Source organism: Balaenoptera musculus, chromosome 16 (genome assembly GCF_009873245.2).
Source record: "Balaenoptera musculus isolate JJ_BM4_2016_0621 chromosome 16, mBalMus1.pri.v3, whole genome shotgun sequence".
NCBI classification, from domain to species: Eukaryota; Metazoa; Chordata; class Mammalia; order Artiodactyla; family Balaenopteridae; genus Balaenoptera; species Balaenoptera musculus.
Genome location: NC_045800.1, coordinates 29,879,280 through 29,901,990, shown reverse-complemented (window position 1 = coordinate 29,901,990; position 22,711 = coordinate 29,879,280). Strand labels below are relative to the sequence as shown.

The 22,711-nt window shown below is 41.5% G+C and overlaps 1 protein-coding gene across 3 annotated transcripts in view; it reads right to left on the bottom strand.

The window, feature by feature from the left end:
* The window catches only part of HPSE2 (heparanase 2 (inactive)), a 626,127-nt gene that overhangs the window by 129,639 nt on the left and 473,777 nt on the right, over window positions 1-22,711 (bottom strand). For all 3 annotated transcript variants that reach the window (XM_036829640.1, XM_036829641.1, XM_036829642.1), the window contains 2 exons: window positions 17,862-17,968; window positions 13,365-13,479 (listed from right to left, as the gene is read on the bottom strand). In XM_036829640.1, the coding sequence (XP_036685535.1) occupies window positions 13,365-13,479; window positions 17,862-17,968 (222 nt within the window). The remainder of the gene's footprint in view (window positions 1-13,364; window positions 13,480-17,861; window positions 17,969-22,711) is intronic.

The window sequence follows — 22,711 nt, the reverse complement described above, 5'->3', positions numbered from 1 at the left end:
ATATGAAATATCTAGAATAGGCAAATCTACAGAGATAGAAAGTGGATTAGTGGTTGCCAGAGGCTGGGGGAAAAGGAGAATGGGGAGTAATTGCTAATAGGCATGGGGTTTCCTTTTTGGGTGATATTCTAAAATAGATTGTGGTGATGGTTGCACAACTCTATGAATATATTAATACTAAAACAATTGAACTGTACACTTTTAGAGGGTGAATGTTCTGGTAGGTGAATTTTTACCTCAAAAAGCTGTTATTTTTAAGATGCCTAAATTAATGTAAATGCAAAGCCTTGCTTACTGGTGTGGGGCTGCTTTCTTCCTCAGCATCCCTGATCCTTCCCTTCCCCTCTATCCCGGTTCTAACTGTTTTAAGGAGGAAGATGACTAGAGGTAGAATTGAGGTCTCCCTTTCTCCATGAGGACCAAAGACCATATGCATCCATTCAAGTAAGTTGGGAAACTTTGGGGAGGAAGGAACTCAAACTCTTATGGTTCTTTTAGATACAGGTGCCCAAGTCACCATTCTACCCATTTTGTTGGGGAGGAGGCTCCTGAATTCAACTAATAAGGTTTGGGCAGGGTTTCCAGTAGGAAAAATAAATCTAAAGTGATCTTGTGGGTGAGGCCCTTTGGACCAATTCAATGTCTTGTTTTTGTGGCTTCCAATGTGTATTCCCTATAGAATGTGTATTGGCATTGATGTTTTACATGTTTGTGCTGTGAATGCTCATAATATCCAGAGGGGATTCGCCTGATCTAGAAGAGTCACATGTAGAGAAGTAATGAGACATGTATTAGGATGTTTACATGCAGTGGGAATATTCACATCTAGTGGGACATGTTAATCACTTCCCAGCCCACCTCCCTATTCTATCTCCAGGTGGTCCCAGGAGGAGAAAGGGAAATCACAGTCTTGATTAAGGTCTAAAAGGTAGCAGGGATACTAAGAGATGTAATATCTCAATACTATAGCTCTGTAGGTCCAGAGGAACAGGAACTGGAGACTTATGGTAGATTATCACCAACTGAATTAAGTTGTTACTCCTGCAGCCCCCGCTATTCCAGACATTGTAGCTGCAGCTGAATCCACTGCACAGACTGATGGCACTTGGTATGCTGTCCTGGACATTGACAACACCTTTCCTTTACTTGCCCCCAAGGGCAAGGGTCCAGACCAGTTTGCATTCATGGCAAATCTTCAAATATGTGTTTGCAGTACTTCTCAGGAGGTAAGGTTAATGAAGGGACATTAATTATCTTTTGTCTTTCAGAGCCACCTTGGAACTTTCCTTAGGAAAATGCCCTGCTGTGGCTCACCCAAACAATTTAATTGACTTCTGGAACTGGATCTGCCATCCATCATCAGACGGCTAAACATCAGGGGATGGCTCAGCTCTTGCATTGGTGGAAAGGTTTTAAAGTAGCCCCACTTTCAAGGAGGTAGACATATACATAAATAATAATGAGGAAAATGATAGCTGCCGTAAGACAGGTAAACTCTATATCTCTATAATATAGTCACTATAAGCAGTGAAACTAACCTGCTGCTGCATGAAATTAAAAATTTGATCCTTTCTTCCTTTGTTCTTTCATTATTCAGTAAAAATGTAAATCTATAAGTCAGTCACTTAAATCCCAGGTTTTATCTCCTGAATCATTTTATTTTACCCTGAAGCCAGCTTTTTTTTTTTTTTGCGTCCTCATTGCCATTTCTATCTGCCTTGGCCGGTAGTGGATATGGTTAACCTGAATTCTTAACTTGACAAAGCTGTGGCAGAACCAACCAGAGGGAGGAGATGAAGTAGTAATGAAGAATCACAGAACTCAGAACAACTGGCTCAGTCTTGCTGTGTCCCCTTGAATAAGTTGCTGGACCTCTCTGAGCCTCAGTTTTCTTCTCTGCCAAACAGGATGAATTTATCTGTGCTATCTACCTGCCTTATCAGGGAGCTTGAAAAGACAGATGATTTAGTGGGTGGAAATAAACTGTGGAACTTATGGTGGAACATAAAGAATAAATTCAAAGAAGCCAAAGAAGAAAGTTATTATACAAGATACTGAATATAGTTGCCTGTGCTATACACTTAGTCCTTGTTATTTATTTATTTTATATATAGTGGTGTGTATCTGTTAATCCTATACTCCTAATTTATCCCTCCCCCTCCCTTTTCCCTTTTGGTAACCATAAATTGGTTTTTTATGTCTGTGAATCTGTTTCTGTTTTGTAATATGTTGATTTGTTTTATTTATTTTTTTGATTCCACATATAAGTGATATAATGTTTGTCTTTGTCTGACTTACTTCACTTAGTATGATAATCTCTAGGTCCATCCATGTTGCTGCAAATGACAATATTTCATTCTTTTTAATGGCTGAGTAATATTCCATTGTATTACATATACCACATCTTATCCATTCATCTGTTGATGGACACTTAGGTTGCTTCCATATCTTGCCTATTGTGAATAGTGCTGCTATGAACATTGGTGTGCATGTATCTTTTCAAATTAGTTTTCATCTTTTCCAGATATATGCCCAGGAATGGGATTACTGGATCATATGGTAGCTCTATTTTTAGTTTTTTAAGGAACCTCCATACTGTTTTCCATAGTGGCTGCACCAATTTACATTCCCACTAACAGTGTAGGAGGGTTCCCTTTTCTCCACAACCTGTCCAGCATTTATTATTTGTAGACTTTTTGATGATGGCCATTCTGACCAGTGTGAGGTGATATCTCATTGTTCTTTAAAAAAATATTTAAATATTTATTTATTTATTTTGGCTGCACTGGGTCTTAGTTGCGACAGGTGGGATCTTCACTGTAGCATGTGGAGTCTTTAGTTGCGGCATGTGGACTCTTGGTTGCAGCATGTGGGCTTCTTAGTTGCAGCATGTGGACTTCTTAGTTGTGGCGTGTGGACTTCTTAGTTGTGACATGTGGGCTTCTTAGTTGCAGCATGCATGTGGGATCTAGTTCCCTGACCAGGGATTGAACCCAGGCCCCCTACACTGGGAGCATGGAGCCTTACCCACTGGACCAGCAGGGAAGTCCCACCTCATTGTAGTTTTGATTTGCATTTCTCTAATAATTAGAGATGGGGAGCATCTTTTCATGTGCCTACTGGCCATCTGTATGTCTTCTTTGGAGAAATGTCTATTTAGGCCTTCTGCCCATTTTTTTGATTGGGTTGTTTGCTTTTTTTTTTTTGATATTGAGCTGTATGAGGTATCTGTATATTTTGGAAATTAAGCCCTTGTCAGTAGCATCATTTGCAACTATTTTCTCCCAGTCCATAGATTGTCTTTCTGTTTTGCTTATGGTTTCCTTTGCAAAAGCTTATAAGTTTTATCGGGTCCCATTTATTTATTTTTGCTTTTATTTCTTTTGCCTTGGGAGACTGACCTAAGAAAATATTACTACAATTTATGTCCCAAGAATAATTTTCATATATTTAGAATAACAGTCACATTATTATGTACTTAGTGTCAGGCACTTTCTTAAGCATTCACAAGGACCCTGTGATGTACAAACTATAGGCATCCTCATTATACAGATGATGGAAGATGAGAAAATCTGCCAAATGTGACACAGCAAGTAGACAGTGGAGATGAAGTCACATCCAGATCTGACTCCAGAGCCCAGTCTCTTAAGGACCAAGCTAACTATCTTCTTTTACACAGTGTGCATGCAACACCTGACAATAAACACCGGCCTTCCATATTTCCGTTACTAAGTAGTGCACTGCAGCCCCCAGATTCCCAGTCACTGAGCATCTTTAGAATTCAGTAAGGACTGACTATGATCAGGGCACTGTGAGAGATATACAGACATGAGAGATGGCTTGTGTTTTCAAGGAGCTTACCGCCAGAGAGAGGAAATTAGATGTACCCAAGCAACTCTAATAACGAAAGTGATAGCTGCTGTAACAGGGTTACAAGAGCCTTGAGAAAAGAGGACTTACTCCCTGTGTGATTTAAAAGTAAAAGTGTGGTTTAGTTTTATTTTTTAAAGTTTTATTAGTGTCAGTTCAGCTGGGAGGTATGTCTGAAGATACTGGTATAGAAATCTTGACAATGAATAAGAAAACATCAGAGATGAAGGGGACCTCAAATGGTCGAGTTCAACACCCACATCTGAGGTGAACCCAGAGTACCCAGTGCCCCGGGATGAGTGAGCTGGTGGCAAAAACTGGGATCAGATACAGAACTCCTGGTCTTCCTTCCATGCTAAGGCCCTCCTTCCTTCCCACTGTCTCAGCAGAGGGTGCCCTGGGGCAAGGAGCTTTCTCAGGAACATGTATTCTTTGGGTAACTAATCTTACAAGTGTCCACTAATGACATCTTGTTGTACAAGCCTTCCCTGATTCTCCCCTCTAGCGCTTTCTTTCCAGCCAACAGTAATATCTCCTACTCGGAGGTCTGGCTTTGAAGATACTGAGTGAACAAGACAGACCTTAGGGCATCATCTATTAGCTCTCTCTCAAAGGCTCTATGTTTTGTCAACCCAAAGAGATTGTGAACATGGAGAGAAGGAATTTGACTTTTATTTTTTATGTCCCAGAACAACCAAAACAGTGCTTCGCTTTATTGTATGTCACAACACACCAGCATGAAGACATTTTAAAAAATCACTGAAATGTTTAAACATACACAAAAACAGAATTGTATGACAAACTCCAAAATGTTCATCACCAGCTTCCACAAGTATTGTTATTCTGCCATTCTTGTTTCAAAGCCTGCTGAGAGGTGACAGAGGGTGCACATGGAAATGGCCAGGTCGGTGACAGGGAAACGCAGTAGGCATCAGGCTTGGTCAAGGACCCCAGACGTAGGGGCAGGCAGTGGGATACCATCATTCACACGAAGAGACAGGAAGCAAAGCAGTTTGCCAAGTGCTGGTGACACAGGTAGGGTCGGGAGTCAGGTGTGGGAGCCTGAGATGAATTGTACCCAGCAGTCGGCTGGCTGCCTCTGTGCCTGGTGCATGTTCAGGGTAGTCTTAGAGACACCGCGCAGCCTCTGATGTGTGACGGAGCCTCTCCCCACCGCAGCCTTTGCAGATGCTGCTGCCTCTGCTAGGACACTCTGCTCTTCCACCAGCTTCTCCAGTGGCTGCTTTCTCAGTGAAGACTTCCTCGGCCACACTTTCTAAACAGGTATCCTCTCCTCATTAGTCTTCAGCTTCCTACACACCATTCTGAATTTTGTAATTAATTATGTTAGTGTTAGTTTACTTGTTTATTTTTAGTCTCCCCTGCTAGACTGTAATCTCCAGTGAGGGCAGGGATCTTGTCTTCCTCCTTTACCTCTATCTCCTCAGAAACTAGAAAAGTGTCTGACACATAATAGATACTCAATAAATATTTGGCAAATGAATTAATGATAGACAGTTTTAAATTTTTGTTAATATCTTGATTGTTGAAGCACAAGTTGGGTACAAAAGAGTACAGGAAAACGAAAGGGTAATTTCTAATTTAATCAGGGTAAATGGCACCCTCTAACTAAGTGGTTCTCAATTCTGGCTGCACATTAGAATCACTCCAGGAGTTTTAAAAAATACAAACACCTGCCCTCCTCTATAGACAAACTGAATCAGAATCCCTGGGGAGTGGTTCCTAAGCATAGGTATTTTTGTAAAGCCCTCTAGGTGACTATAATGTGCATAGACTTGAGAATCACTGCTCTAATGAAGAAACACTACAAGGATTTTGACACTAAGATGAGGGCAGTGAACTTGGAGCAGAAGGCAGGTCTGCTCAAGTCAGGTTTAGAGTGAGTCAAAATGATGAGTTCCATTCAACCCTTTCAATGCTTAAAACCAAATCAGAGATGAAATAAACAGAGATTGATAATAGTTGAAAGTTAGTGAGTGAAGTACCTAATGAGTGATAGATTTTTTAAACTTTATAAATAGTGTAGTGCATTTAAATAAGAATTAAAAACAATATTCTATTTCTATTTTTAAAGACTTCTGCTTTTATTTAAACAAACAAAAAAATCAAAATTGAGTTAGAAAAGACAATGTATTATGTTTGGCTCTCATGGTCACTTCTATCAGAGGCCTATTTCTTGGTTCCTAAATGTCATAACCAGACATCATTGTGCCCTTAATGTTTGCAAATATAATGTTTAAGGTGAAATAACTTCAAGTTTGTCATATTGTGGCACTCGCAAAAGATCTTTCCAACCTACCAAAGGGCATTCCACTTTTCCCCTCCTTTCTTTCTTTTTCTTCCTCCCTCCCTCCCTTCCTCTCTTTCTAGTCAGATTATTTTTAGATAATAGTCTAGTGTTTTAGGTGAACCGACGGAGTTAGGTAAGGTGCAGCTTTTCTCATTTCCAGGGCTGGCCTTGCTCCTCCATCATCTGAAGGTTGCTTCGAGGATGGCACACTATCCTCCTAAGCTCAAGCACAGTGAGGCTGCAATTGCTTCTTCTCCCTCTCCCTGATTTATTTAGGTTGCTGCACAATTTACTGTAACTGTAATCCCTCAGTATTGCAATCTGGGAGCAATATAAATGGTTGACGGTAGAGTGAGATTTTCAATTGTTGCTTCTCAGTGATTCATATAATGTGCTGTCATTAGCATAGTGACATATCATGGTTTCCAGGGCTTATTGGGCCATTTATAAATACCGCATGAAGGTATTAGAGCTCGTGTTGCAGAGTGGTTACTGTCTTAATTGCCTTCAGTGGGAAAGGTTGGCAGCATCTTCTCTGGAGGAAAATAAAATGTAATTTTTAGTTTGTCTTTAACCATTTGCAGTCAATTCCTTTCAAGTGCAGGAATCACAGCTTTCCTCTTTTGTTCTTCTAATTCTCCAGTCACTTAATTTTTGCAAAAAAATTTACTTTTCATACTTTAGTTATCATTACTTGGTTGGTTTCCAGGTATCTGTATGAATATTCAAATGTATATTATCTTGCCACAGTTATATTCGTTATTAATGATAATTACTGATATTACTGACTTACAGAATTTTACAAAGTGACTTTATAAAATAATAATAGCTGCTGACATTTGCTGAGTACTTAGTATGTGGTAAAAGATACATATGCATTGGTTCATTCCATCCTTTCCAACAATGCTCTGAGATAGACACCATTATTGTCTCCATTTCACGAAGGGAAATGGATGATTGTTGAGGTTTAGTAATCCGCCCAGGGACACAGTAGTAAATGACAGAGCTGGGTCTGAAACTCAGGTCAGTCTGATTCCAGTGCCAATACTTTTAAGCACTACATTCAGATACTCCCCACTCCCTGACCCCAGCACAGTTAGCCCCATTTTACAAAGCAGGAAATGCAAACTCAAGCAACTGGAACACTGTGGTGTTGCCCTGGAGCCTACATCTTCTGATTCCAGGTGCAGAGCTCTTTCTACTTCCCGAGACAGCTTCCACCAGGGCGAGCTGTTCAACTGCGGACATGTGTCACTGACATCCCATGCGCACCACTCAGGTTGATAAATAAGCAACGGATGAAGACTGGTAACTACAAATCAGAGGCGCTTCTCTTTAAAGCATCAGGAGCAAAAGAGCTGCGCGCCTGGTCACATGGCGCAGGTGCAGGCTCTGATCTGAGAGGCCAGGGTTCAGAGGCACAGAGGAGGAAAGAAGCAAGTCGTGCCCACTGGGCATGCAGCCCAGGCGCTTCAGCCACTGACATGGAGCCGGCCTGAGTCCCAGTGATTGATCCTGCAGCTGAGGATGTCCTTCTCTCAGCAGCCGCAGGTTCCCACAAAGGAAGGTTGCACATGGAGAAGTCTTTGTCCGGGACTCTAATGAGAGGATTGGGTTTCACATCACAGCTACCCCTAAACAGGTACTCTCTGCTTCTTTCATCTTCCTGATGGCTCCCACGGGAAAGAAAAGAAAGAGAAAGGAAGCTACGCCAAGAAACAGGTCACAGGCTAATTTGGCCAGGTTTTGTACCACCCCTGCCCCACCACCTCCAGGTTTGTAACTTTGAGATTCCTTAGCTTTTACACAGCCTGTGTGGCCAACAGAGAGCGATGGGAAAAGCTTTCCTAAGTAATTTTTCATAATCCATCCACCATGACTCTGGAAAATTAAAGCCTCTGACCCCTTGTACATGATATTGCCTCTGTTTGGAAGATTCTCCGCAGACCTCAAGCTCTTCTTCCTGTGGCTCACTTGCCCTTCTCCTTCAAGATCCAGCTCAGGCAATGTCTCCTCCAGAAAGCTTTCCTTGAAGCCTCATGCCTGCCCTCTACCCAGGCTGGCATCTGTTCCTCTTCTGTCCTGCTAAAGCACTTCTGCCACCGTCCCTGCTGACTGATCCATCTCCTATCCACCCTGTAAGCTCCTTGAGGGCAGGGACACTGTCTCCAGGGTCCAGCACAGTATCGAGCACAAGGCACAAGTGTAATAAAGCACTTAATTCTTTCTAAACACTCTATTTTTTCTTTTAAAAATAGCCTTTTTTTTTCAGATTATGAAAGCAATAATGCCGATTGCAGCAATTTTTCATACAAAATCCACAAAGAAGAAAATAAAAACTATCTGTAATCCCACCACCCAAAGAAAACCACTTTTAACATTTAGATGTAGTCCCTTCCAGTAATTTTCTATGTGTACGTGTACATATGAAATCAGAATCCTACTGTCATATCTAGTTTTCTCAAGGATTATAACAGCATCTTTTGGAGGCAGATAGAGGAGACATTTCTATCACAATTTGAGTGATGAGAAAACTGGATCCCAAAGATACACATCAATGGATGGCAGAGCTAGGACTAGAATCGGTGAATCTTGTCACAGTACCAGGCTCCTGCTGCTCCCCTGAGGCCTCCTCATTAGGTGGTGTTCTTCTTGCAAGAAGAGAGTGTGCAACATCCAGCATCTATGGGACATGGGTTTGCAACTGGATGTTCTTCTTCAGGAAAGGGACAGATTTAAGCTGATCCTGTTTCCACATCATGGTTGTGTAGTGCATAAAGAGTCTAATGTTTCAAAGGGAAACAAGGATGGAGCACCTAGGATCTCATCCCTGTGATAGGCTAAGAAGTGGAGCTACGCAGATATCATTAAGATGCAGAGTTTCTTTCCAATAGCCAAATGACATCTGAACAGTGATGGCTTGGCTCAGAGCATGTTGCTACGGGAACCACAGCTATAGGTTCAATCCCACCATAGACTAGTGAGTTTTCTATGACCACTGACTGTATTCCAGAACAACGTACACAGCAAGTGTTCAATAAGTGTGCATTGGGCTGAATTGAATGTTTATAGTTATTCATAAGGGGCAGTCAGCAAAAAAGAATGTTGCCAGCAAATATAAATACCCCTGCCACTACGCCCAGTATAGAAAAGGCTATCCAATGTGAACTAGCTTTCTATTTTATTCTAAGCAAAGGACTAAATTGTAATCCCTCAAACACACACCAGATTGTTAGCTCTACAGATGAGGGAACCAAATCTTATTTATCTTCATGTCCCCAGAATACCTAGCCTAGAGCCAGACACATTTGAAGTGTCAATGTTTTTTGAATTGAATTATATTTGCTAGGCCAGTGTGGGAGTTAAGAAGATGTTGACTAGTAATTCACTATTCCTTTCCTTGAAAGCTCTGTAAATCAAGCTCTTAAAAAAAGCAGCAAGCTAAATTCCAAAACCCTCTCTTAGGAGAAATGCCCACGGCTGGTGGGGTCTGGACTATGTCCACTGAATGTGCAGATCTCTTCTGCACAAACATCCCTTACTCCCAAGAGAGCCCATGACTAGCCGACAGGCTGTGGAGACTCACATGTTCCCTCTTTCCCAATGGCGAGCGGGTCAGGGGAAAGGGGTGGGAGTCGGGTGATGAAGCACTGCTGGACTAAATGTTCTCCTCTTCCCAGGAGAAGGAAAATCTCACAACAGGAGGAGAGTTGGCACTTTTCTAGAGGAACAGCCAGAAAGAACATGGGCTGTAGTTGAAAATGATCTTTCCTCAAGACAAATTTTTCTTTTTGAAAGGACTACCTTCAATATTCTCTCTTATCTTAGATTGGAATGGCCTTGCCAGAGCTGGACTGGAATCCTATAAACTCGAATCAAAAGCTGACTGGGTAGGTGGAGGGGTAATATGGGATATGGGTTGAGGTGCCATTAGGCTAAGACCCGATAACGACAACAACAGAAAAGAAAATAGTATCTGCTAATAGGATCTTTTCCTGAAATGCACTGAGCTGAATTTGAAGGGACTGTAATAGAAAATACTAATTTTTCTGGGCGGCAACTAAAACATAACTCACTAATGCCCTAAACTCTTAACACTCTTGAAGATTTAATCACAGTGTAAAACCCACAAGTTTTTATTGGCAGTGTTTGGATATCAACTGTACAACTCTCTGAAGTGGCAACAGTATGATCCTAGGTCTGTGACCATTGCACATCTCAGGGGCCTGTTGGCAAGGTCTGTCAGATTGGTGCCTGGGTCTAGACTAGTAAATTCTTTCCTGGAGACTTAGGACACACTCTCCCAGCTGCAAAGTTCTCTACTTATAAGGTACAGAATTTATTAGCCCAAAGAAAGAGAAAAAGAAAGCCTGCTACCTTTTAAAGTGCTTTTACATACAGTTTCTTTACTAGAGCTTGGCATTTCCAGAAATACAGCTGTGCAGAACATTTGAGCCTTTGTACTAAATCAATAGGACTTGTTTTAGCTTCCAATGCACCTCTGTGCTGCTACTACCTATCAACCAAGGTGTCTCATGGTAAGTAAGCTTTTAAAGAAAGTCACCTGTATTATCGCTCATTTGGGGAGAACAAAGCCATGAGAACTTGTATCTTTAACCTAACACATGGCCATGCGAAGGTACAGAGAGAGTTGATATGCAATCCAGGTTTGTCCAGCTCTGGAAATCACACCTGTCTAGTCACCCACAGACCATAGGTTTTCTTCTAGCCTAGGTTTTCTTCTCTCCAGTTCCTCAAGATGCCTGCTCCCACCTCCAGACCCAATTCTGAGAGAAACAGTGGCCTCAAACCACAGCACAGACACCAAAGAGAGTACTGCAAGAAGTAGTGTGGCACGGTGAAAAGAAAATAGCATTTAAAACTGAAAAACTCTGAGTTCCAGCTCTTACTACTTGTCTGACCTTGGATAAGTCACTTAACAACTTCAAAGAACCCTAGTTTCTCTTCAGCAAAATAAGTATAAATCGTCATACTCATCTCACCAGGCTCTCTTCAGAGCAATTATGACAAATTTTTTAATCTTATTTATGTGTTTATATACTTTCCATTTCTCAGTTCACTTCACTAGACTATAAGCTCCAGGAGTTCAAGGACCTTGTCTTTTTGGTTCATCACAGTGGCTGTTTGCCAGGAATAGTGATCAGCATATAGTACATGATCAAGAGGAGTGAAAGAGATTTGAATGTGTGAAGGAAGGAATAAAGGAAAGACAGGAAAAAGGAAGGACAGTGTTTGGAGTTTTACTGATGTGTGGTATATGAAAGTGGTCTGTAAATTGTTAAGTATTATACACATACTAAAATATAAATAATATTTGGTGCCTTAATTATACATGGGTGATCTTTTAAAAATGTAAGTTAGATCATGTTACTGCCCTGTAGAAAACCCTCCAATGGCTTTTCATACTACTTACAATAAAAGTCAAACTCCTTTTAGCTTTCAAAGCCCTTCGTGATCTGACCCGGGCTGGCCTCATGTCCAGTCTCCCCCTTCCCTGCCAGGCCCCCAGCACTCTGGTGTTCTTATGTTTCCTCAAACATGCCAACTCTGTTCCTGCCTCGGAGTCTTTGTGCCAGCCCTTTCCCCGGCCGGAAAGTTCTTCTGCAAAAATCTGCATGTCTGGCTCCTTCTTGTCACTGGGCTCTTGGCTTAAATGTCACCTTCTCAGAGAGGCCTTCCTTGTATATACTCTAAAGGAGCCCTCACTGACCCCCTCTTATAGTAATCCACTATCTACTTATTCAGGTATCTACTACTAGTCTCCTCCCCAGTGCCTGATGGTCAATAAACATTTACATTTGTGTGACATTATATTTGTTCAGTGCTTACATTTCATAGATGCTTTTCTAATTATTATTTATTTTATCACCACAAGTTTATAAGCTCAAAACAAACAACAAACAAATGAAACCCCCTGTGGTTACAAACTGAAAATTCCCTCTCACCCCTCCATACCCCAGCCCCACATACACTGAGAGAGAGGTATCCTGGCCCTGTGAATAAAAGCAACTGTGCCAGTCAGCTTTAATATTTGTGACTTAATTGGAGTCGTGTACAATCAGGGACACAATAATTACTTAGTACTCTAACTAGAGGGACTCTTTTGAGACATGGACATGGCGCTGTTGAGTGCCAAGATGTTCTCTGTTCTGGGCTTGGAGGCCTGGGTAGTGAGAAGAATAGGGGGGTGGAAATGGGCAGAGGGAAGCAAATGGCAGGAACACTCACTGGTTCCAGTTGGGTTTGTTTACTGTGGACCCCAGGGCAGCAGTAATTCTGTAGGAAGATTACTGGACCAGGGCACAGGAGCAGGTTCTAGGGCTGGCTCTACATGCCCCTGCCCCCCACCCCAGGCTCTCATTCCCTCTGTTATATGAGGTGGAACTGGATCACCCCGAAGGGGAATGCCAGCTCTGACATTCTATGGGTTAATGAGAGGACTTTGACCTTTTATCATGACTAAGATGATCCTCCTGTGAGAAGGATAATTCATGTAATATTTTTGATAAGCACAGCTTTTCTGGACTAAGTGGGATTTCTTTGATTGGTCAATAAAGTCACTGGACAAACCCAGATCTCTGCTTTTGCCATTCTTCTTTAGCCTTCCCTTTCCTCTGCTTTCCTAGAGAAGGTGATACCCTGGGCAAATCCCCTCATTGTCACATAGGGATCAGCATCTAGTGTAAGTGCACTTCAGCCACTCTCCAAGGGATGGGTTCCTACTGTATCTGATCTTGGCCAGCACTCTCCCATCTGCTTTCAACATGTTGCATCTGACATTCACTAATGTCTCCTAGTAGCATTAAAAGAAAACAATCTGGAAAAATTCACTCTCAAGCAGAGTTCAAACAGGCCACAAGTAGATTTGGAATCTCAACTGCACAAGGTTTGTTAAAATAATAGTGGTAAGTATATAAATATATATAAATGTATATATGTGTATATGCATAAACCCATATGTACATACGTGTGTGTATATATTGGGGTATGTGTGGGAGGTGAAGCCAAGAGTCTGTAAAATGGGTCAAGAATTCTTCTGTTCAATTTATGAAATTAACTGGTAACAGAAGGAGGAGAAAAATTCTACCAGTGTGGAACAAAGCATGATCAAAAGAACTGAAGGACATGGAAAAGGAGTTGGGAACCTTTATCTTACACTTACTGGTAATGGGTTAAAATTCTGGTCCACGAGGTGATTGTATCCATGGTCAAAAAATGAGTGCCGAATCACAACATCAATGCCCTGATTGGCCAGCATTCCCAAAGTGTTCAACCATCTGAAAAGCAGGGGAAAAAAGCTACATCAATACATTTTATTTTATTTATTTATTTTTTTTTTTTTAAAGATTTATTGATTGATTGATTGATTGCTATGTTGGGTCTTCGTTTCTGTGTGAGGGCTTTCTCTAGTTGTGGCAAGTGGGGGCCACTCTTCATTGCGGTGCGCAGGCCTCTCACTATCGCGGCCTCTCTTGTTGCGGAGCACAGGCTCCAGACGCGCAGGCTCAGTAGTTGTGGCTCACGGGCCTAGTTGCTCCGCGGCATGTGGGATCTTCCCAGACCAGGGCTCGAACCTGTGCCCCCTGCATTAGCAGGTAGACTCTCAACCACTGCGCCACCAGGGAAGCCCCATCAATACATTTTAAAAATAGCATATAACAAGCTCTATAAAAATTGGCCAACATACACACATACACACCACCACCCACACCCATCAAATTTACCTAGTACTTTAGAGGAAACTATTTTAAGCATTAAATACATAGATGGAAGAGATCTTTAGAGATTATCAAATCTAACCTCTTCATTTTATAAGAAAATAAAGAGGTCCAGGGGAGTAAAATGTATTGCCCTTGGTCATAAAATAGCTCGCTGCTAATGACTTATCTCTTATTCCTATAAAACTAACAAATAAAATGAACACCCTAGCCACTTGTAAGCCTAAAGTCATCCCCCTGACCACAAGACACACAATCACAGAAGCACACACACTATATTTTCCATCACTCAAACTCCCCTGCTTGCACCTATTCACTGTGCATGTACTTTACATGTGACGCTGACCCACATACTCCTGTGACCTATGGTCCAGTCATTTGCATACCTCATATATCACTGTCAGTAGGCAATGCAGTAATAATTTCCCTTGGCACTATAACTAACTATACAGGGATTGGAGTATGCTACCATCACACACATGTTGCAGTGGAGGACCTGCATTGCTCACACACTTATTACATACCCCATCATGCCAAATACCCACTCAGGGCATGCTATCCTTCAAAAATACTGCCCTCATGGTTTTTCCAACACCTACTGCTAACTCTGCCTTCATCATTTACACATTTAACTCATTCATTCATGTGAATTGATTTCATTTTCTTTCTTTGTATTCTGAAATGCAAGGAAACTTCCAATTGTAATAATGTATGTGTGTAAGAAAGGTGACTTAGAGCTTCAGTCTTCTCAGTGTAAAAGATAAAGCACTTCACAATCTTTCCTAAGAATATATTGTCTGGCTTCACCTATCACCTCTTCTCTCACCCTAAACTTTATTCCCCAGGCTCTAAGCCACATAAAACTACTTTTGGCTGCTCTCACATACTTACCTGAGCCTTTATATGTTTTAACTTCTCCTTAGAATTTCCTTCCTCTCTTCCACTAACCCACCTCACCTGGCAAATTTCTTCTCATCTGTTAATCTCCAAGTCAAGTGTCATTTCCTTCTAAATCTGCTGCCCCAGCCAATAGTAGTACCTTTCTCCTCTGTACTTCCCCAGAACTCTTATTCATACCCTCTGCTGGCCCACTGAATAATAATTACTTACTTCTCTGTCTTCTCCAAGCTGGTATGAGCTCCTCAAAAATAGACACATTTTAGCTTTGTACCCAAAACAACCGTCACAGTTCCTGGCACGCTATAGGTGCTCAATACTCTAAGTTGAAATTGATCTGGATAAAATTAGATTCTAGGACTTTGAGAATCACCATTCAGCATACTAGGGACAAATAATGCATAGTTATGATTTTCCAAATCTGAGACCATATGGAGTTCCAAACCAGTGACCTTACTGACATGAAGACCATTGCTAATTAATGACTATGGCCAGAGCCCTTGTTTCCCCATGGCTTTTCAGAATAGATGGTTAGTTCTGGAGTTGTCTTCATCTTCCTCCTGTAATAATATATTTCCTGAGTAGGGGAAATAAATGATGTTCCAGGTCTCCCTTTTATGTTCAAGTAGAGAAAAGTGGCAAGATTACTGGTATATCTCACCAAGGATGCTTCTGCAGCCATTACCTTTCATCCACAAAACTTTATTGAATATCTACTACGTGGCAGACATTACTAGGTGCTGCAGACACAGCAGTATGCCAAGGGTAGGGCATCAAAGAATCTCAAAGCCCTGATTGGGAAAACTACCCTTGAATACTGGGCAGCAGAGAATTCTAATTTGTGCATGCATTTGTATATGCCCTGGTAAGCTTATAGTTATGCCATATATTGAAAAAGGGCTGTAAGATGCCTTCTTTCCAACTCCTTGCTAGCTTTCTGGAGCTTCCTAGAATGCTTTACATTTTTTTTTCCCAGGAAGCAATTTATGCGCCTTGGAGAACTGGACTCAAAGGGCATATATCTAGGTACTGCCAGTGGGGTTGAGAGGAAATGGGTGATAAAGAGGTAAGAGAGAAGACCAGGGGCAGAATGAGCTGGTTGTCATTTGATCTGTCAACAAAGCATTGGACATCTGAACTACAACCAAAATCTAAACAACAATGTTAATCCGTGTTTGCAAAGCGACGCAGAGATCTATGGATATTTGGCTGATGCTCATGAAAAGGCAGGTCTCTCTCTAGCTCTCTTCATGAAGGTTTTTGGTATTTCTCATTTCACATCACTCTCTAAAGGGAAGAATGTTCACGAAAACAGTACAAGAGGGCTGCTTGCTGGGCCCTGCAGAGGAGTCCTTCTGCGAAGGCTGAGCAAAGGCCATTCTTCTGATTCCAGAGGCCTCCTGCAGTACGGACTGTCAACCTGTCTCTCACAGTGAAACCCCGTGAGGAGAGTATTTTTGAAAGAAGACCCTCAGCAACACTGTAGCAAATGCTGATTCACTCCATTTCCTTCACTGAACCATGCTCACTGAACAACCTCTCTGTGCCTCTCATGTGAGGACACAGGGCTGGAAGACCCCAGCCACCATCATGTAGACATTGACTCATTATCTTCATCTGCATCTGCCAGGATGCCATCTTAAAGACAATCTACTTGACCAGCCTGATTTGTCCTTCACAACTGTATTGAAGAAGCTGCCTTAATGGAGAAGATCTACAGCTGTATAATTAGGAGCAGCTGTTAGTAGTGAAATGCATAGTTGAGGGCAGAGCTGCAGTTCTTAGGAGAACCTTGCTCAGACAAAAAACCAGGACCACAGACTAGACTGGACCAGGAAAAGGTCACTTGGTTAATCTGTGGTCCATGACAATGGCAGGCCAGCCAGAGGCCCTCATGCTTCTGGCTTAAGTTGTTCTCCAGACGATTGCAGTAGCCTTCAAGTTCATTTCTCTACCTCTTGCCTATCCAAACTCTTGTGCATACTACTATCAAAGCCAACGTTTTAAATACAGGTCAGATGGGTCTCTCTCTTCCTCCAAAATCATCAATGGCTTGCCACTGAGTATAGAACAAGGCCTCATTTCCCCTGCCTGGTTTCCAAGGTCTTCCATGATTTGGTGGTAAAACTCTGTCCTTAATCACAGCCCTCACTACACCCCTGCAGATACTGAGGCTTTCTCACACTAATCGTTTCCCCTCATAATGTTCCTTCAGCCTCTATGCTCCCCACTACCATCAGCAACAATCTTCACCTATAGAAATTAGAGAAATCTATGTTCCACTCAAATGCCTCTTCCTCCGCAAAGCCCTTCCTGATCCTCCCACTCAGAAATTCTTGATTCTTTTGCATGTCTACCCCTTTTGTGGATAGCCCACGTAAGGCAGAAAGAGAGATGGCATACTGTAGTGGCAAAAAGGCTGGACTCTGGAGCAGACTGCCTTGGCTTGAGTCCAAGCTCTGCCACTAACCAATAATCACATTTATCTCACTGGGTTCTTATAAGGGTATAAGGGTATAATAAGGGTATCTAATACACTGGTTGTTAAATTATTAAATACATAAAAAGCACATCAGATAGTCCTTAGCACATGGTAAGCACTATGCAGTTAAAATTTATTATTATGACACTTGTCTCCTACAGCTTTTCTTCTTCCCCATCTCCATTCCTCCAATCGTAAGTTTCTAAAGGGCAAAACCCCTGTCTTACTCTTACCTATCTCCCAGGACTCAGGTGAAAATTAGAAGAGAAAATGTATGTTGTCTGTACTGTATTTTGCACTGAAGACATAAAATAAAGCTCTTATTACTATCATGATTACTACTACTATTATTACTTTTGCTCTAATGCTTGTACCTGAGATCTTAGTAACTACACAAGTCCCTAATCGCTGTTTGTCGAGTGATTAAGCACATTTACAAAGAAATGGATGAAGAATTTTCAGTGGGAAACGAACCCCCACCCCCTCCAATGGGCAGAATAATGAGCAATTTCACTGTCCTTTCCTCAAAGCCCTTGGGAGTGAAATTGCAAGTGTTACTCACAAGAATCCTGCAGCATAGGAATCTGACAGATTGTTTGTGCCTCCAGCTGAGGTGGTCACCACACCTTCAAGCCAAATCTTCTTTCCTGGGGTGTATGTGTTAACCACCTGTTCACACAACAAAAGCAGAAGGAGATGATGAGATTTTTAAAAGCTGTTCCCAAATGAGAAGGAATATACATTCCCTTAAAGAAGTTCCTCCCATCCCCTGCTCCCAGGTGGTCATGACCTGTGCTTTTTTCATGGTGATGCACCCCATACAGATAGCTGGCACACACACACAAAGAATTAATATTGATACATGTCCACTCAAAGAAATGATCATTTTTTTTCCCCTAAGAAAACCCAAGTGACAATGTGACAGAAGAACAATGCATCCTTATCTAGGACGTAAGTTGACTGCAACACCCTTCACTGGAAGATACAGGTGGTATGACGTTTCCATATTAACAAGTATTGAGAAGCAAATTTTCTTAATACTCTGTTAAGGCACATCCATGAATGAGTGTACTGTCCGTGCATCAGCAGTTGTGAATCATGAGTGAGGGCAGAGATCAATGTTTGGGAGAGGTATATTATCATTACCAAGGCATGTATGTATATTACAACCACATTTTGAAAATAACTGCAGTAAGTGTAAAAAGAAAAATCACTGACTCACACGTGAAAGATCCTACACAGGGAGCTGCCTTCTAAGCATACACAAAGCCTCTTGTCAAAAGGTGGCCCTCTGAAATGTTGAAATGTCCTCGTCTCTGATCCACGAGCTGGAGACTGGCCAGACTATCTAGATCTGGTCTCAGAGTCTCTGGAGAGCAATCTGGCAGTACTTAGGGATAATGTTGTATGCTGGGTAATCTCTGAGAGCAGAGTCTAAGACAAAGGCTTGTCTATACATAGTTCATTTGGGAAGAAATAACAGGGAGCAGGAATGAGGAACTGGGGACTGTGAAAAGGAAGAAGCAAAAAACAGTACAAGAATGAGTTTTCAAGTTGGTAACTACTGGCAACTTATACTCAATTCTACAGGGATCTTGGTAAAAGGCTTAAGAACTATGTCTCAGAACTGTCCCCCAAGCGGCGGGGTTGGGGGGGGGGGATGTGACCAGGGGAAGCATTCATCATTTGACTCCTATTCTCCAAAGGTCAAGAGCAGCCTTGTGACTGTTATCACCCCATTTCATTGTGCAGGCATGAGTGCTGAGGAGGTTCCCGCCATTCCACACTCTGCCTTAGAGAAGTCCCAGAGCAGAAAATGAGAGGTCCTCCCGCACCGCACCAGCGCCAAGCTGGTTGCAGCCTGTGCAGCTGCCTAGCTCTGGTCTCTGCAGGGATGGCTGGAGTAGAAGGTGGGGCCGAGAGGATGCGGCCTGTGCACAAGAGGGGCTGGATAAAGACAGTAGCGTATTTAGGTCCTACGGCCCACCAATTCCTCTCCTAGACATATAGAACAAAGCAATTCTGCCTCAGGTCTCTAAGGGGACAAGTATGAAGATGTTTACTATGTCACTGTTTGTGGCAGGTGTCCATTGCTAGAGGAATGAAAAGGTAAAATACATACATGAAATATTATGCAGCAGTTAGAGCAATACATTCAATGTAAGTCCAGCAACATGAACAGGCTTTAAAGATTTAGTGAGCTTTTAAAAAACAGAAACAGAATGAGGTTTATGGCACAATATTATTTATGTAATTACTCATTCATACCCAATAACACTAAAAGTATATAAAGATACATCTCTGTTAAGGACATATATCAAAGACATAAGGAAGGCATGTATAAAAGGGAGGTGAATGTAAGTGGGGATTAGAGATGAAGGTGAAAATTAAAACAAAAGGAGGGCTTTGCATAAACTGATAATAGTTTGCTGTAGTTGAGGAGGGTAATTAATTCTCTGCACCTCAGGTCCAAAAAAAAAAAAATATGTATGTTGTAACATATATGCCAGAACTTTCCTTTTCCCAGACCCGTGGGCAGACATTAGCAAGCAATCACATTCCTCTTTTCATCTCTCCCTATGTATAGCTCCCTGCCCTCTTCTCTCTCCCCTGCATCTACTAGAGAATATGCATTATTTGAGACCTATTTTAAAATCAGGGTTGGTAAAGTATTTGACCCTTTCAGGGTTGAAGTAAATATATTTCAAAAATTTGGGATGTAAGTAAGGATTATGATCAAGAATAGAAGAAAAAATTAATAGTGGAGGTCAAACTGGAAACTGTTAAAGATTAAATAAGAATTTCCCCTTGCACCCAGAGTCATTGAGGACACCACAAGGTGGTCCTCTCCCCCTTCTTGACACTGCTCAGAGAGCCCAACCCAAGGGCAGCTGGAAATAGTATAAATAAGAAAGCGAGAAAAACACCTTAAATGATCAGAAGACAGAGTCATATGGTGAAATTAAAGGCCTACAGTGATGATTCCCCTTAAAACATCCATGATTTTGATAAACTTTGTGCTTCCTTTATGACTAACTGGAACTATAGGAGCAGTTACACGTGTAGATGTATTTCTGATGTATCCGTGGGGAGGAAGGTAATCTCTGCATCTTACTCTTCCGCCATCTTCTCCGTTGATCATGGTGATGGTTTCATGAGTGTTTGCATATGTCCAAATTCATCAAATTGTATACAGGCAGACCTCGAAGATATTGCTGGTTCGGTTCCAGGCCACTTTTTTTCTTTTCTTTTGCACTTAGTCTAGTTTCACTGGCTCATAGGGTGCGGCGGGCAGAGGCCTCAAACCCAGCACTTTCAGACCAGAGTTTCTAGCGCAAAGTGGCTGCACAACTTCCCAACTCAAGATGGAGGCAGCGACGGCAGGCCGTGTGCAGAGAGGCTGCGCCCGGACAGGACCTGGAGCTGTGACTAACTGGAACTGAGTAACATATTTGTGTTTTTCTTTTTTGCCTTTGGCTTCCAGGATAGTCAAAGATTAATTTTTGCTCTAAGATATTGAAATGATTGAGGCAGTTAGAGAAAGGTGGTTTGGTTAAACAAAACAAAACAAAATAAAAAGGTAACTAGTATAAGATGATGAACCTTGAAATCATTGAGCTAAGTGAAAGAAGCCAGACACAAAAGGCCACATATTATATTCTTTCATTTATATGAAATGTCCAGAATAGTCAAATCCATAGAGACAGAAAGTAGATTAATGGTTTTCTAGGGTTGGAAAAAGGGAGGGAGAATGAGGGGGGAGGATGGGGGGTGACTACAAATAGGTATGGGGTTTCTCCGGAGGGTAATGAACATGTTCTAAAATTAACTAGTGGTGATGGTTTCAAAATTCTGTGAATATACTAAAAACCACTGAATTTCACACTTTTAAAGGGTGAATCTTATGGTATGTGAATTATACCTCAATAAAGCCGTGTGTGTGTGTGTGTTTGTGTGTATGTATCATTAGCAAAAGGAGAGGTAGACTCTAATCGGCAGATAACTGATGTGGAAAGAGGAATACATCCTGGAAATCTGGGGTTCTACCACATAGCAGCTGTGAGACTTTTGGCTCATCATTATCTTGGACTTCAATTTCTTCACCAACATGTAAAGCCACAAATTTGAAGTAGATGAAATCTAAGTCCTTTCCAAATACAAAATGTTAAAATGTATTAGTATTTTGTAATGCTTATGCAGGTCCCCTTGGCTCCTATCCCTCAAAGGTCAAGAGTAAATTTGATTATGGAAATCAAAATTAGATAAACAACAAATATGGGGGACCAAAAAAAAAAAAAAGCCAGAGCTGGTCAGAGCTGGTCATCTCAAAAACAAAGACCTGAAGATCTGGGCCAGAGGTAAATATTGAGAGTGGTGGAAAAAACCACAGGAGTAGGTGAAATTACCTAAGGGGAATATTTAAAATTAGACTAAAAAAGGGCTAAGGATGTCCATCCAAAAACATTAAGGCATTATCGAATGCATTTACTCATTCACTCAACAAATACTTACTGAGCACTTGCTATATGCCAAGCAGAGTTCTACGGGCAGACAGTGAACGAAACAGAAGTCTCTGCTCTCATTGGCTTATATTTTAGTCAAGGGGAGGAGACTGACAATAAACACACAAACATAAATTTAGAAATAATAAGTGCTAGAAGGAAAATGAAACAGAGTAATCTGACAGAAAGTGCCTTGGCAGGAGGGGAGGGTTGATATTTTAGACAGTGGTCAGGAAAGATCCCTCTAGCTCCTTATATAAGGATTTCAAAGTCTAGTTCCTTTAAACGAGGACTTGATTCCAGAAAATGGTTGGATTTATAAATTACTGTGTACACAGGACTCAGCAAGGACACAGACTCTGTGTAAATAAAGTTCATCTGAATTGTCTTCTGACTTGCAGGAAGATTTGGAAGGAAACAGTCTAAAACTTCTTGTAATTGGTGAGGCAGAATTGATTAGTGGTTAGGGGCATGGGCTCTACACACATTGCCTGTGTTTGAATCCTGGTTTTATCATTGACTCTCTGTTGACCTCACTGTGCCTTAATTTCCTCAGCTGTAAAATTAGAAAAAGAGAGCATTTTCTGATATTTAAGTGACCTAATATTTGTAAAGCATTTGGAAAGGTGTCTGGCATATGGTAAGCTCTTTTTTTTTTTAACATCTTTATTGGAGTATAATTGCTTTACAATGGTGTGTTAGTTTCTGCTTTATAACAAAGTGAATCAGCTATACATATACATATATCCCCATATCTCCTCCCTCTTGCGCTTAAAGTAAAGCAAATGTTACCTAGACCACTCTCTTCGTCCAAAGCACATGAGATTGTGTTTGGATCAATCCAACATTACAGTTGGTTGCTTTTCTTTTGGATACGTTTGTCGTGGGAGGTAATAGACCAGATGTATGC